Source organism: Anguilla anguilla, chromosome 10, assembly GCF_013347855.1.
Source record: "Anguilla anguilla isolate fAngAng1 chromosome 10, fAngAng1.pri, whole genome shotgun sequence".
NCBI lineage: Eukaryota > Metazoa > Chordata > Actinopteri > Anguilliformes > Anguillidae > Anguilla > Anguilla anguilla.
Genome location: NC_049210.1, coordinates 32,110,069 through 32,126,173, shown reverse-complemented (window position 1 = coordinate 32,126,173; position 16,105 = coordinate 32,110,069). Strand labels below are relative to the sequence as shown.

At 43.9% G+C, this 16,105-nt stretch overlaps 1 protein-coding gene across 1 annotated transcript; it reads left to right on the top strand.

Moving 5' to 3' along the window:
• Positions 1-2,269: 2,269 nt before the first annotated feature.
• LOC118206738 (myogenesis-regulating glycosidase-like) lies at positions 2,270-12,785 on the top strand. Its single transcript, XM_035379774.1, has 3 exons — positions 2,270-2,308; positions 3,903-5,010; positions 6,223-12,785. Exons 2-3 carry the CDS (start codon positions 4,718-4,720, stop codon positions 8,015-8,017), a joined length of 2,088 nt encoding a protein of 695 aa, XP_035235665.1. The 5' UTR covers positions 2,270-2,308; positions 3,903-4,717; the 3' UTR covers positions 8,018-12,785.
• Positions 12,786-16,105: the final 3,320 nt, after the last annotated feature.

The window sequence follows — 16,105 nt, the reverse complement described above, 5'->3', positions numbered from 1 at the left end:
CCCATAAACTTAATAACAGGTTGCGCAACCTTTAGCAGCAATAACTGCAACCAAACACTTCCCATTATTTGATATCAGTCTTTCACATCACTGTGGATGAAATTTAGCCTACTCTTCTTTGAGAACTGCCTTCATTCATCCAAATTGGTACAGTAGGGTTTTGAGCATGAACCTGCTGGTTTCAGTTGCTGCCACAGCATCTCTATTGGGTTCAAGTCAACGCTTTGACTTGGCCACTCAAAAAACTTCAATTTAGTTTCTTTTCAGCCATTCAGATGTGGACTTGCTTTTGTGTTACACTTCAGCTTCAACGCATGGACAGATGACCAGAAATTCTTCTTAAGGATGTTCTGGTACGGAGCAGAAATGTGTGGTTCCTTCAATAAAGGCAATTTGTCCAGGTCCCGAGGCAGCAAAGCATCCACACAATCACACTACCACAACCAGATTTCACTGTTGATAAGATGTTCTTACTGTGAAATGCTTTTTTGCTTTACGCCAGACATAATGGGACCCTTATCGTCCAATAAGTTCCACTTTTGACTCAGCTGACCTTAGAACATTATCCCAAAAGGCTTGGGGATTACCCATGTGCCTTTTTTGTAAATGTGAGACGAGCATGGATGTTTCTCTTGGTTAGCAGTGGTTTGCTACTCTGCCATAAATCACATTTTTTGCCCAGTCTCCTTCTTATTGTGGAGTCATGAACACTGACCTCAGCTGAGGCCAGAGAGGCCAGTAGTTCTTTGGACTTCCTGGATGAGTTGTTGCAGTGCCCTTGGAGAAGTTTTGGCAGGCCAGCCACTCCTGGGAAGATTCACCACTGTTCTAAGTGTTCTCCATTTGGAGATAATGGGTCTCGCTGTGGTTTGGTGGAGTCCCACAGCCTTAGAAATGGCTTTGCAACCCTTTCCCAACTGATATATTTGAAATACTTTTTTCTCACCTCTTCTGGGATTTCCTATGATTGTGGCATAGTGTGCTTGTAGAAACTTTGTGGTGGCTACTTCACTCTGATGGTAAGGTTGAATATGAGTGAGGTTTAGATTCAACCGGGCTGGCTACAATCAAGCCTCGCTGTGTTTAGTCAGCTGAATCTAATTATCAATTAAATTTGGTTAATTGGTTGATTGAGTAACTAAGGCTGCAATGACTTTTTCACATGTGTGATATGGGCATTTGATATCTTTTTCATTAAATAGATGAAATAATAATTTGATAAATGTATTTTTTGTCTACTGAGTTTCTCTTTGCCTAATATTGCATTAATTTTGTCTAAAGATTTGAAAACATTCAGAGTGGCAAATATGCAATTATAGAGGAAATCAGGAAGGGGCAAGCAGCCTACTTTCTCAAAGCAACGGAATTTTGTAGGGAGTTATTAGAAATTATGTATTTTCATATTTATTCCACTAGAGGGCAAACAAAGATCAGCTATATAGCTCACTGCTGTTTTTAAGTAGCCAAACTAAGGAGAACAGAAATTTCGTTTGAATCATAAGGTCTGAATACACAGCCCTCCTCTTGAAAGTTGTAATGAAGCGAAGTCCTCACTATTAGGCAGTTAGTATGAGTCATAGGAAGCGAAGCGACGTGTTTATATCTCCTTGTTAAAACAATGCACCTGTCACCAGCTTTGTACATATTTGAAGCGAATGAATGAATAAATAAGTAGATATTCTATAATATCTGTAAATGGCCACGTATTCAGCACTCCTATAAGACAATAATGAGCAGACTGTTCAAGTGGGGGTGAAAATTAGCCATTATTACCGAAGTCAGGACGTACCCAAGTGTAATTAGAGACTTGTGGGTGTTGGTTAAACACCATGTACATGGGGAAAGTGCAGTGCTATTGTGATGTTAGCCTGAAGTCTGGGCAGTGCAGCAGTTGAGAGGATGAATGTGGGTAACTGGGATATTTCAAACAGCGAACTGTTTCAAATAGCTTTTATGCATCTCACCTCGCTTTATTTCCTCATTAGTTTGCCACCCCCGTACAATGAATAGTAGTTCATGTTCTTGTTTGTTTCTTACACAAATGTAACTGTACATTGATCAAACAACCCACTGACAATGATCCTACAGTACTAGGTCCATCCGATCACATACAGAAACTTGGGCGAGTTTTTTTTTTTTTTTTTTTAAACTACACTTCCTGAAATAGCGCACACGTCCGGTATTTAGTTTGAGTGACAGATGAAGTGTACAATCACCAGTGGCCATCTGTGTTACGTCGTTTGCCAACTTGTACTGAAGGAATGAACTCGGTCGACTGAAGCAAAATGCAGTGGGAGCGTTGAAGGTGGTAAGACATGTTATTTGTTGTTGGATTTTGGCATTCGAATATTTGGCTACTTTCCATCTGTTAAACAGAAAGTAGAATCTGTCTGGCTTGCTGGAGTTAAGTCTTTTGGTCCCGATACGGGTTTCAAAAAACCGTCATGCATTTTTTACAGCTGTTTGTACTACCAAGCCAGATAGGTCATTGCAAATAGCTGTAACCGTGTGGAGCTCAATGCGGGAGAACCTGGCAAACTGGTTACTTACAGTTTACTTATTTTTTACAGTCTCTGGTTTGAACCAGTGCATGCATGGTTTTACTTGGTCGCCACCATGTCACCGTCAATAATTCTGGTCAAAACTACTGACCTCGCTTTGCAGATGACGGATTGACTATATCGATTGTGTAAAATGGGGTGACTCCACTGACCCCTTCAACAAAATGGTAAAGTTAGCTAGTTAATTTGACCAAGTTAGTTGAAAGATAACTCCTGTTGCATACGTTGTTGTTGCCTTCGAGATACACAGATGAGATGGCGGCAAGTTAATGTGCGTCGGCTTGTCGTCCAGAACAAGATCTTGAAAGGGCAAACTATATTGTGCAAGTTTTACACTATTGGCAGGCTAACATATATTTTAAAACTGTATTTCACCTCTAACATGACAGAAATTCGTGAAAAGCTGAAACACTATGAAATAGAAGACAAAACAAAACCTGTCTTGATGTCTGGGTAGGTCTTAAATACCAAGATTAACAGGAAAACCAGTGTAATTATATGAACAAGTGTTTACCAAATCTTAGATGGAATTAGCTAATTTGTGTAGACTTTGCCCTTAAGCTGAAATTTGACCTGCAAGTAAATGCAGTTAGTGTCAAACTTTTCTTCACAATCTGTTATTTAGACATTTTCAATTCGATTTTCAATTTATGAATTTGCCGAACTGTGATTGCAGATAATAAAGGTGTTTAATAAAAACTCTTGCGCGTAGCTGTGGAAGAAGTTACAGAGACACGTACTGTAGGCTGCACCCAGGCCATGGGTCCTTGTTAGCTGCTTTGTGTCACCTCGCTTGCCCTCCGCTGTGATGAAACCGAGTTTTTTTTAAGTTCTCGTCCAGACACATCCATTGTCATATCTGTGGGTACCCTCCCCCTGCGTCTCCGGGACATGTCACGGTTCTGCAGAAGCTCCACATTAGCACCGCATTGGGTGTTATTGAGAATTGCTGACGGGATGCTTTTTGGCTGTGTGGTGAATTAATAACAGGGAAGCAGATGAGGTAACACCCAGCTGCTTTCTGCGTGAGTCGGCACGCTGTTCGGTGGCGGAGCGTCTGGCTGTAAAGTTTTGGCCCGTTTACCTGTGTCTTTGAGCCGGCGCTGACACAGCACCTGCAATTAACAATGGTATTTCATCATGTCTGTATTTCTCATGGTCGGTTCTTAATTTGCACCTTGAAGTGGTGGGAAAGTTTTAATGGATACTGGCTTTTCTTGGTTTGAATAGATGCATAAATGGTCATGTTTATGTGGGCCTATATGTTTTCTGATCTGTATTAAAATAAAATGTCAAAATTTGAAATTGAAAATCTAAAATAAAAATTTCTTCTCTTTCCAGCTCTGCAGACAAATGCTTTTTGGATGTATGCAGGAAAGGGAAAGAGGAACCAAAAGAAAGCTGAAAGAAAGAAGAAAGAAGAGGGAGGTGTAGACTTCCCTTAGTCATCTTCCACCCCTCTTTTCTGCGGTGTCTTGGAGAACTGCGACGAAGGATGCAACCGCAGCTTTACTTGAAGTCAGGCAGCCATGCAGTTTTGTGTGCTACCTAAGGCAGACAAAACCGGGCTGCGTTTTTGAAACTCACTTCCTTGTCTTGTTGAGAGATGTTACTAACTAGCGCCAGTGCAGTTTGCTTCAGTATAGGTGTTTCAGCCACCCGTTTTAATGTAAGTCCATAGCAACAATACAGCCAAAATAAGTAAATTTTTTTCCGAAAGAAAATGTAGTCGCAATAGGTGTTTTTCCTTCATCTAATGTCTCCCCAAATGCCGATTGGTTATGTTATTTTGCTATTTGGACCAGACGGTAATATTTTTTGGACGAATCGGGGGAAGTTTGCATCACTACCAAGTCACTGTGTCTCACGTGGTTAGTTGGATGACCGGACTTCATGTCCCTACTGTGCAGTCTCTGGTTCCAATTTGTACAACATGGCGGTGCCCACAAACTACACTTCCCAGGCTTCAAAATGCTTTTCACCGAGCCCGTGACGATTCAGCGTGTGACGTCACAGTGACTTAGTCCGTATTTTTCTACAGTCAATGGCGCCACCTCAACTGTGCTAAAGTGCCTTTTTGATAGCGGAAGAGGGGGAAACGAGGGAAACGTTCTCTTTTTAATCGTCTCAGTGAAAAGGGGGGAGCACCTTTCGCGATGTACCACGTGGTACCGGGAGGCGCCGATGGTGCCATGGTGGGCGCCGTGACGCACCACCACGAGCACTCGCACCTGCACCGCAAGCACAAGATGGGGAAGGAGGGGAGGCAGATGATGTTCGCGATCCTGTTGGGAGTGATGCTGGTCATCACGGCCGTGGCCGCCTGGTGCTACTACAGCAGCTCCCTCCGCAAGGCCGACTTGCTGAAGACGGAGCTGCTGGACCTCAGCAAGGACGGCTTCGTCATCCGCGGCCAGGCCGGGGCCATCGTCTTCCGCATGGCCTTCAGGTCTGTGCCTCTGTCCGGTTCCGTCCGGTTTCATCCGGTTCTATCTGGTTCTGTCCGGGTTTCCGTGCCCTGAAAACACTGGACAAATTCATAGCTATCTTTTGTCTGTCTGCCATGTCTGTTTAAAAGAGTAAAGACAGAGATCAAACTGGCTGTGAGCAGGTGCAGCCGAGAAGTATATAACAGACTAAAGGATGAACAGGCGTAGCTGTTGTTCTCAGTAAAAATGTCAGAATCTTGTTTACTCCATCTTTATTAAAAACATTGACGTTTCGGACCTATTGTTAGGCCTTCATCAGAATGCGGAAAACTCTAGAAAGGACATCATTAAGTCTAATTGGAGGCAGCTGAACTTAATCAGCTGGGAAGGCCGGGCTACGTCCTGGCCATAAAAAATAAAAAACAAACGGCAAAGTAACTAATCTTCTGCGTAATGTATGCTAAATTCTCCACCATATATACCTATACCCATAGGCTGCATCTACATAGACATTGCATGTAGCCCTGCCTTCACAGATCCATATACACATATACACATGTGCATCCATACAGTAAAAAATAAAAACTGCCAGTTTACCGGTGCACCAAAATAATATAGTTAAGAAGACTGTCTTTGCTTTGTCCTTTTAGAAACTAAATATCTGTGTGGCATTTCATTTCTGATGTGTTCATGCTGTCTCTATCAAACATACTCAACAAATTATGTTATGATTATCTGTGTCTATCAATGTCTGTCAGAAACTACTTTTCTGTGTGCCATGTCATCTCGGATGTGTTATTGCACCATTAACACCAATCATCCTCGACTGATGCTTTCTGAGCGCCAATCAAATACTGTTTTTATCCATATGACACTGTCTATAAAATAAAAATGAAATTGGAAAATGAGACAAAAGAAAACAAGAGAGGATTTGGAAAGTATTCATGCCAAATGTGCTAAATCCCTCAAGTGATACACTATAAGTAAAAAAAATATATATTTTTTTAAAAAGTCAAGTCTGTATTGCATGATAATGGCTTACCAGCGTCTCCTGATAAGCTAATATTGTGACCAATGTGAAGGGCCAATAGGATGATACAAGAGATGTGCCAGAGAGGTGATGAACTTTGATTTTGTAAATTAAATGAAAATGTCAGGCTCGAAAAGTAGCCTTAATGAGTAGCTTATTTAAAAAATGGTCTTGATTTTCTTGTTTTCCTCTGGAACATCAGGTCCGGAAGCCTGGATCTGGAATCGTGCTCAAAGGAGGGGACGATCCTGAGCTGCGATCGCTCGGACACGCGGAAGCTCAACTTCTTCATCCAGACGGTGAGGCCCAAGGACACAGTCATGTGCTACCGCGTGCGCTGGGAGGAGCTGGAGTCCGACCAGCCCGTGGAGCACGCCATGTCTTACAACGGCTCGCACTGGTACGGGGGGGCGGAGTCCAGCGCCCAGCGGTGGCCCATATCCATGACGGGAATCCAGACGCCCAAGCCCTTCATCACCAGCGACGTCTACGCCAACCGTCGCGACTTCGGCGGCATCCTCGAGCGCTACTGGCTCTCGTCCAACGCCACCGCCATCAAGATCAACGACTCGGTGCCCTTTCACCTGGGCTGGGACGAGGACCAGATGATCATGCGCTTCCAGGCCCGGTACCAGGAGAGCCTGTACAAGCCGGAGCCGGGCCAGCCGGCCCGCGCCGAGCTCAGCTACCGCGTGTGCGTGGGCTCCGACGTCACCTCCATCCACAAGTACATGGTCCGCCGGTACTTCAACAAGCCCAACAAAGTGCCCTCCGAAGCGGTGTTCCGCCACCCAATCTGGTCCACCTGGGCCGTGCACAAGACCTCGGTGGACCAGGAGAAGCTCCTGGCCTACGCAGCCAACATCCGCAAGTACGGCTTCAACTGCAGCCACCTGGAGCTGGATGACCGCTACACCACCGGCTACGGTGAGTTCGAGTTCGACCCCGTTAAGTTCCCCAACACCTCGGACATGTTCCGGACGCTGGAGGCCGACAGGTTCCTCGTTTCTCTCTGGACGCACCCCTTTGTCAACTACAACTCGGCTAACTTTGGCACGTGCATGAAGAAGGGTTTCTTGGTTCGACAGCCAGAGGGGGACCTGCCGGCACTGGTCCACTGGTGGAACGGCGTTGCCGGTATCCTCGACTTCACCAACCCGGGCGCCCGTGAATGGTACGCCTCCCACCTTCGAGCCCTCAAAGCCAAGTACCCTGGCGTCGTCTCCTTCAAGTTTGACGCGGGCGAGACCAGCTACCTCCCCCAGCAGTTCAGCACCCTGGTGCCCCTGCGCGACCCCAGCCTCTACACCCGCCGTTACTCAGAGATGGCCATCCCCTTCAGGGAGCGGGCTGAGCTCCGCGTCGGCTACCAGTCACAGAACATCTCCTGCTTTTTCCGCATCATGGACCGCGACTCGGTCTGGGGCTACGAGCTCGGCCTGAAGTCCATCATCCCCACGGTCCTCACCATCAGCATCCTCGGGTACCAGTTCGTCCTGCCGGACATGATCGGCGGAAACGTCTATCCCAACAGGACTTACGGCGGCCAGCAGTTGCCCGACCGCGAGCTCTACATCCGCTGGCTGGAGCTGTCGGCCTTCATGCCCGCCATGCGCTTCTCCATCCCGCCCTGGGAGTACGACGACGAGGTGGTGGCCATCGCCAAGAAGTTCACCAAGCTCCACGAGACCCTGGTGGCCCCCCGGGTGCTGGAGCTGGCCGCCGAGGTCCTGGACACGGGCGACCCCATCATACGGCCCCTGTGGTGGATCGCCACCGACGACGAGGCGGCCTACAAGATCGACTCCCAGTTCCTGATCGGCGACGACCTCATGGTGGCCCCCGTGCTGGAGCCCGGAAAGCAGGAGAGGGACATCTACCTCCCGGCAGGGCGGTGGAGGAGCTACAGGGGCGAATACTACGACAAAGGCCCCATGCACCTCACCGACTACCACGTGGACCTCAACGACATCGCTTACTTTGTGTGGGTGCAGTAAAACATTAACGCTGCAAATCGGACTCTGTTGTCTCGCCCACATTTGAGCAGCAATGTGTTTAGTATTGACCAGCTATTTATTTCACCGACCTGGACGTAACTGCCCGGGTCAAAGAGTTTCATCATCAGCCATTACATTGGTGCTCATTGAGAGAACGTATTCCTGAGAGAGCTGCATCCATCCCTTACAATTTAACCCCTCCTGCGACTTTGCCGTCCTAATGTTCCCACGCCACATTTGTGCAATCTCCAGCATACCTCTTGCTAAGTGCATTTCACTGACTCCCCACGCAGACCGAAGGGCATGCAGTTGATTTGAAAATGTCTTCCGAGTGCTGCTAGGATGAGTGCGGAGCTTCAGGAACCAAGGGGCCTCTTGCATTATCAATTTCAAAGCGTGTGCCTTGAACTCATCAGAGAAACGGATTTGTAAAAACGTATCACGCACAATTTAAGCACAGATAGGTGTCCGCTAGATTGACAACAATGCACATATCATGATTATTGAACACTTTTGACAGCATGGGTTGGGTTTTGGTGCACATGAAAGGGGAGGTCATTTTGAAATTCAAGTTGGGTTTTTTGTTTTGTGCTCTTATGAGTTTTAAGCATGTTGACTAAGCTTTCAGGTTTTTTTACGTTTGTTTGGTTGTGGTCTTAAATGTGAATAGCGGTAGGTGATTATGTTGAGGTTAAATTTCAAAGGATTAAAAAAGGGATGGTGTGAATTTGAACCCAACATAGATATAATCAGAAAATGGAGAGCTATAGATTTATTCTATTTTTGTTTACATCTATTTTTTTTTTTTTTTTCAGTTTTTAGTTCCTGTTTCAATTGAACAACCTTAGGCATCCACTTTGGCACAATTTAAGATGTAGGTTTTTAAAATTACCTCGTATTCATAAGCTGTTTTTTTCTTTCAAGCCAGAACAATCAGCGAATTGCTACTAAGCAAAACTACGAAGAGCTGCAAGGTTCCAGTCCACATGTGCAGCAGGTGGTTGCATTCATACGAGTCAGCCACAAAAAAAAATAAACTGCGTGCGTGGTTTCATGAGTTTCTTGGAAGCCAGCTTTTAAGCGGTGGATGATAACGTAACCGCATGGTGAAAGTATGCTGGTAAAGTTGCAGTGACGGCTTATCAGACTTGTTCGCCTCGCTATAACGCACGAGCAAAGCATCAGTTCAGCCGAAAACCGAGGCAGCAAGAGCTGTAGGGTGAGGTTGTGCCGTTTTAAAGGATAAACGTATCTTATCCCTTTTAAGTGGGCAATTAGGCAAGGGAATGCGCGCCTGGAACTTTGAGCACGCCAACAACCTTTCCCCCCCCCCCCCCCCCCCCCCATTTCTCTCACCCTCGGCGTCCTGCCTCGTGACCTTTGAAAGACAGAGTTATCAGTGTGCCCCGCTGAGACTAGCCTCGTGGCTTGCTTGGCTTCCGTCCCAGTATCTCCTTCTCGTAAACAACCGGACAAAATGGATGGAAGGACGAAGAGAATCAATTCGTGCAAATAGCATCTAAGTTGTAGGTCGCGCTAGAAGTAAGTCACCCTTGGGGGGGGCGTAAACCTTTAGCATAACGGGTTAGAATTAGGCGAATGCAGTAGCTACAGTGTGATATGGGATATGTTAGCTTTCGATAGCAGATTTATTGCAATAGTGTTTAATGTGTAGTATTTTCATGGCTCAGATCAAGCACAAATTGTTGCCTTTGCTTGGTAAATTGCAATGATCAAATTCAAAATGTGCATTATTACATTTTTTTTTCGAGTAGATGGCTGTTTTAAAGGCACTTAAAAGTAAAACTTTATTTTCATAAAGACATGCAAAAGAAAAAAACAACATGCATTTTAGATTAGATTTTGTATGGTCATTGGTTGAATATGAGACTTGGTGTGTATGCACTCAGATTCAGATGATGTGTGAGAATTATGAGAGGTGGTTCTTATTCTGCTGCATTGCTGTGACCTAAATGTCACTGGAATTACTGAAGGGAGTTTTTATTTTATTTTTAACCATTTAATCTGAAGCGTGAGGGTCCAGCCTGCCAGGCTCTACACTCTATCTGTGGACATCCTCTCGCACCAGAGCCACACATTTCGCACTTCTCATTTCTGTAATACGAAGCCCGTGAACCACCGAGCCACCCTGAAGGCCGTGTGTGAATGCGTGCCTGCGCATGCGTGCACATGTATAGTGTGCATGTCATTTCTTGCGTGTGTGTTTGTGTGTGCGTGTTCTTGTACAGCATCGATTGCTTCCTGCGTGCATGCATCTGGGTGTAGATGAATAGCCTGCATGAATGCATGCGTGTGCGGATGCTGCCCTCCTGCATGCCTGAATGTCTGTCTCTGTGTGTGTGTGTGTGCGCGCGCGCGCGCGTGTGCAAATGTGTGCTCATGCATGTGTACATGTGTGTGTCTGTCTCCATGTCCCTGTATGCTTGGGGTGTTTGCCTGCCTGCCTGTGTGCGTGCGTGCATGCGTGTGACATTTAACAGTTGGGTACACGACTCACAGGAGCTGTGTAGACAGCTGACTTTACTGTGCAATGAATGTGAGGGGAAAGAAGTACAAAGGTTACAGTTTAGATAACAGGGCGAAGTGGAGGCTGGGACTTGGTCTTTCATATCAAAGCAATCTTGGCTTAGACTTCAGAAGTTATGTTCTTTTTTGGGCATGTCCATTGTGTGGGGTTTGCATTCTTACTACCTACAAAATAGGCCTGTATTTTGCAGTGTAATATAATGGCACAAACTAGTGGTTAGCCATGGACCATGAAATAAACTTATTATTATTCTTATTATTATTCTTCTTATTATTATCACTAATGTGCACCACAACCTGCTATCTAGAATGACATTTTCCCTGTTAATAGTACAATTTTACATTTAAGCACAACTGCATAAAAGCTTGATTTGAATGTGGGTAGCAACTGCTCGTAACTCTTTATTGTAGTATAATGCAGAAAGTTTGTGTATCAAGTAACATAAGCAAAGTAATTCCATCCGGCCAATGTGGTCTTGTTCTTCACACCAGCAGAGGGCGACCTGTCCCCTGTGGCTGAAGCGCTCTAATTAAAGCTCTCTAATTGTGATGTCACCAGGGATGTCCAGACAGAGCTTGCCCTCGAAGAGCTTGAACCTGGTGCATCTCAGAATTAGTTTTCCTGCACACAGTTGTTACATCCGTAGCTCCAGTATGGGAATACATATGTGGCTATCTCACAGGTTATCACAAGCTTGAAATGTATCCAGAAGTAATGGAAGTCCAAACGGCAACCACGGCATCGACAAAACTCAGAAACGCTGCCATTTCTTTGATGCCAGCAATGTGCACAGTGTCTACTCTGATTACAGACTGAAAAGCCATGGAGATGCATGCAATATTTAATTTGAGGCAGTCTTTCTGTCGTTGCTTCTCTATTGGGGGTGGGGGAGTTGTCAGATGAATTATGTTTTAGCTGTGGCTGTGGCCTTTAGCTTGGGTTGCACGGAACACTGAGAATCACGAATGCTGTTGACTCTGTGCCAAACTCTGCAGTAGATCGAGCCACTTGCGAATTTGTCTGTTTTCTCTGCACCAGTCGTGTTCCAGAACCTGGGGGAAGGGGGGGGAAGAAAATGATTTTATTTCTGTTTTCTTCAGATCCATTCCATTTATGGGCCTCTGCTATTTTTTCACAGGCTTATGCTCATGAGTCAGAAGCTATCGCTGCCTTTAAGAAAAATGTAGCTTATAAGCTCTTGAGAATAATGTCTTGGTTTTGTTGAAAATGAAAAAAATGATGCCTATCGGATCTTGTTAGCAAAGCCTTAATTGTGGGTTTGTTTTCCTTTTTTTTTTTTTTTTTTTTTTTTACTTTACTGTTTTTGGTCTGAAATCACAACATATTTTTCCTAAATTTTGACTAAAATTCAGGTTGGCTTTGTTTTTTCATCGCTAAAATTTCACAGACAAGGTGTGGACCTTTGTTTCAATGAAATCAAGCTTCATTCTGCATGAATTTTTAAGTCATTTTTACTCATTTGAAATGTCAGTTTAAAATGGGTGAAACATGAGCAGTTTTAAACAGGACAACACACTGGTGACTTGCACACCAGCCTGTTTAAAGGTGCAGCTTTATTGGGAGAATGCAGTATGTTGGTAAATGTTAATGTTTTGTATAATCAGGCCATTTGAATAATCTTCCTTTGGGTGTCTTGCTGGAACTTTCTGTTTAGTTTGAAGATGGAGGTTGGGTAAAACAAGTACTTTCAGGCAGGGTATTAATATATTTGATATATCATAGGTAATACTTTGTGTAGCTGCAGTAATTTCACTGTACTGTCTCACAGATTGCCAGGTTTGCCCCTAACCTTCCATTTCTTCCTGTCTGCTGAACTGTAGCATTATAAATAGTAGCACGTAGAGGCAACCCCTGACATTTTCACCATGAGCAGAACATAGAAAGTCAGGAGAGGGTTAATGCATGAATAACTTCTCATTTTTCACAACTGAAACTGATTCTCAGGTCCAGCTTGCATTTGTACTGATTTGGTTCTGTCTTCTGAAGCTGCTTTTAGCAGGCTTCAGAAAAAGAAAAGGGGGAAAAAATCAAAGTGCTTCTGATAGGAGCCTTAATTATCAGTCACCCACAATGAAACACAACTACTGTTTTTCGTGCATTTGTGATCTTACGGGTCAAAGCTTTCGTTCTTCAGCTGGGGCTGATCTTTTTCAATGCATTCACTCATAAATTCTGCACAATTAAAGAAATTGATGTATTCATGGTCTTCTTTGATTATTTCAAGTATTTTGTGATTTTTTTTTTAGCTTCTTATTAGATTTTATTTTGGTCCTTCTCGGGTGACCCTGCCTTTAAGCTGAAGCACAGTTCCTCGCCACGGTTACGGTTCCTGAAATTGATCCGTGCTCTCGATCCCTGCACAACAGACAACACACATTGATTAACCATCTCAATTCATTTCCCAACAAATCAATGCAGCATTTACTTGTCTGTCTATATGTATGCATGTGTGTGTGTGTGTATATATATATATATATATATACATACATACACACACACATATACATATACTGTACAGATGGGTGACAAAGGGAAAAACTTACATAAAGTATTTAAGTAAGGTGTTGGGCCACCATGAGCTGCCAGAACAGCTTCAGTGTGCCTTGGCATTGATTCTACAAGTCTGGAACTCAACTGGAGGGATGGAACACCACTCATCCAAAAGATATTCCCTCTTTTGGTGTTTTGATGATGGTGGTGGAGAGTGCTGTTTCAACACATCGGTCCACAATCTCCCGTAAGTGTTCAATTGGATTGAGATCCGTTGACTGAAAACTATAGCATATGATTCATTCGGTCTCCCCTCATGCCCTGTGGATGGGGGGCATTGTCATCCTGGAGGAGACCACTCCCATCAGGATGAAAATGTTTAATCATAGGATAAAGGTGATCACTCAGAATAACTGTAATGATTTGCAGTGACCCTTCCCTCTAAGGGGATAAGTGGACCCAAGCCATGCCAGAAAAATGCCCCCCACTGCATAACAGTGCCACCGGACCCCCTCACTGTAGAGGTAAAGCATTCAGGTCTGTACCGTTCTTTGTGTACACCACACATGCACTCACCCACTTGTTGAGAATATGGTGAAGGATGACTCATCTGACCATATCACTTTTCCCCACTTTTCTCTTGACCAGTGCCTATGGTTTTTGCACCGTTGTGCATTCGTCTTTGTAATGAGGGGTGTATGCACTGCAACCCTACTATAATATCCATCTCTATGTGGTTGTTGACACACTTCTTGCTGAGTAATCGTGTCCTGCATTGACATTCTCAGTCACCTGAGGAAGAGTAGCTCTTCTGTTTTTCCCACGGCGTGCAGGCAGGACTGCCACTGTGGGCTATGCGTGTGGTCACTCACTCACTCATGGACGTTTAGTCGGACGCATGTGCAGGTGGTGCCAGCTAAAATGTGTCTGCGGAAGTGAGTTGCGCCGTGGGTCTGGACGGTTCTGTGCTTGTTCCCTTACATATCATACCAATGCACAAACATCACGGTCATCAAATGTGTGATTTCGACCACAATTTCTGACCCTATTTACTGATGTCTTTCCCATAGATCTAAATGGCAATTTAGTCTCTGTTCTTATTTAAACACTAGCCAGTTGAGAAATCTTTGTGACTGAAGGTCCTGCCATCCATGCCCCAATAATGAACCCTCTTTCAAAGTCACTTGGATCTTTTCCTCTTGCCATCTTGATCCAAACTCAAGGTCAACAGGGCCTGTTCAGCATTGTTATACATGCCACAAAGTATGATAGGTTGTTTATTGCTTAATTGTATCATGCAGTACACCTGTATGGATGCATCAGCATTCATTATGTTTCTCAACTCATGTATTCAGGTTTTTCCTTTAATTTGTCACCCGTCTGTATATATACATACACACAATGGCCCAGCCTCATAATGGCTTCCTTGACTTTCATTGGCACTTCTTATGCTGACAGATGCTAATAACAAACTCCAAAAGGCAATCAAAAGCCTAGAATCAAGACTAAATACTGAACATTCTCTTATACCTGCACTAAGCAAGCAATTGAACACACCTGCCTAATCAGAAACACCTGTTACGAAGCCCTGAAATAGGGGGCTGTGTATAAAAACTGATGTGATGTATAAATGGAAAGTGTATATTGCTTGTTTCTATATAGAGAGAGCAAGAGATACGTGTATATTATATTGAAGACCTTTTATCAATTTTTTAATTAAAAAAAAATAAACCACAATAAGAACAGGGTCCCTTCAAAGACTGGTGAAAAATGAACTGAGAAATTCTTCACAGACTAGAGTCATAATAATAATAATAATAATAATAATAATACATTTCTTTTATAAAAATGATTAATTTATATAAAATAAATGTATTATATATAGAGTGACAGTCTAATATACTAATAATAAGAGGAAAAGATGAGAAAGCAAAAAATTGATTCTGTTTAGTTTTAATTACAAGAATCAAAATAGATCGACAGTAATGGAATAGCAGAGAAACCTGAAACCAGAATGGAATGCAGTGTTTGTCAATATGACCCTTGTGAAAAGGTACGCTGTCTACTGCTTGTTGTGGCTCTGACTTGACATGAAATTTATCATTAAGCAATATGCCTCTCTAAGAAATTGTAGCCCATATCACTGTCTGTTGTGTGCAAATGTACCACTGTTTATACGTGTGAACGACAGAAAATTGTGCGGACGCTTTGGATACAATGATATACCTGCACATTACACAAGAGGGCGCTGTGGCTCTCTGCTGATCTGACCAGGCTTCCAAACCGGAGGAGAGTTCCAAACCCCCTCTGAAAGATAAAGAGCTTGCGTTGAGCTTCGAAGGAGAAATCGGCTATCAAAATTTTGTTATGGTCCTAAAGGGAGGCGATGTCCACAGTTAGAATTTATGGATTTATGGATTCACAGACTTTGTGATAACATACTTTAATATACTTTATATTTGCTGTTATTTTCCAATCAGCGTGTCTGAAATGTAGCATTTCAGTTTAAGTGTTCTTGAGGTTCTGTACACCTGAGATTTTTCCCAACACAAAGATGGCAGAGCAGCTCATTGCTTTTATCCTGGCTTGCCAAACTCAGCACACCTGGGACACTGCAATGCTGAAACTGGACAGGTGTGAATCTTCCATGAAGTAAAACCGCAGGAAAAACAAGAGCCAAAATGGCGCTGTCCACATTGGCTCAGTCAGCGAGACACACTCCCGTGGCTAAACAAAAGAGAATTGGGTTTATATTTCTGCGCTTCAGTTGTCCTGGCTTCACTGGCTGTGCCTCTCCCAAGTAATTATTCATGGTTTAATTCTTTATTTATCTGTGATATGGATTTCTGCCTTTGTTTGGATGAAGGCTAGTGCCACCCACATAGGCAGAGCAAGCCACACCGTGCTGTACAGGACTGAGAGAGAACAGAGCGCAAACAAACACAGAAAATCGATGCCAATCAATGTTTTATTTCACTCAGGTGGCCTCTGCTGTACGCAGTCAGTCAAGAAGCAAGGGTCTTCCTCTT

Excerpts from the sequence above, each read along its gene's own strand:
- LOC118206738 (XM_035379774.1), top strand. The coding sequence starts at position 4,718 with ATGTACCACGTGGTACCGGGAGGCGCCGATGGTGCCATGGTGGGCGCC. Across the intron at positions 5,011-6,222 it reads GTCTTCCGCATGGCCTTCAG|GTCCGGAAGCCTGGATCTGG; the intron begins GTCTGTGCCTCT and ends CTGGAACATCAG.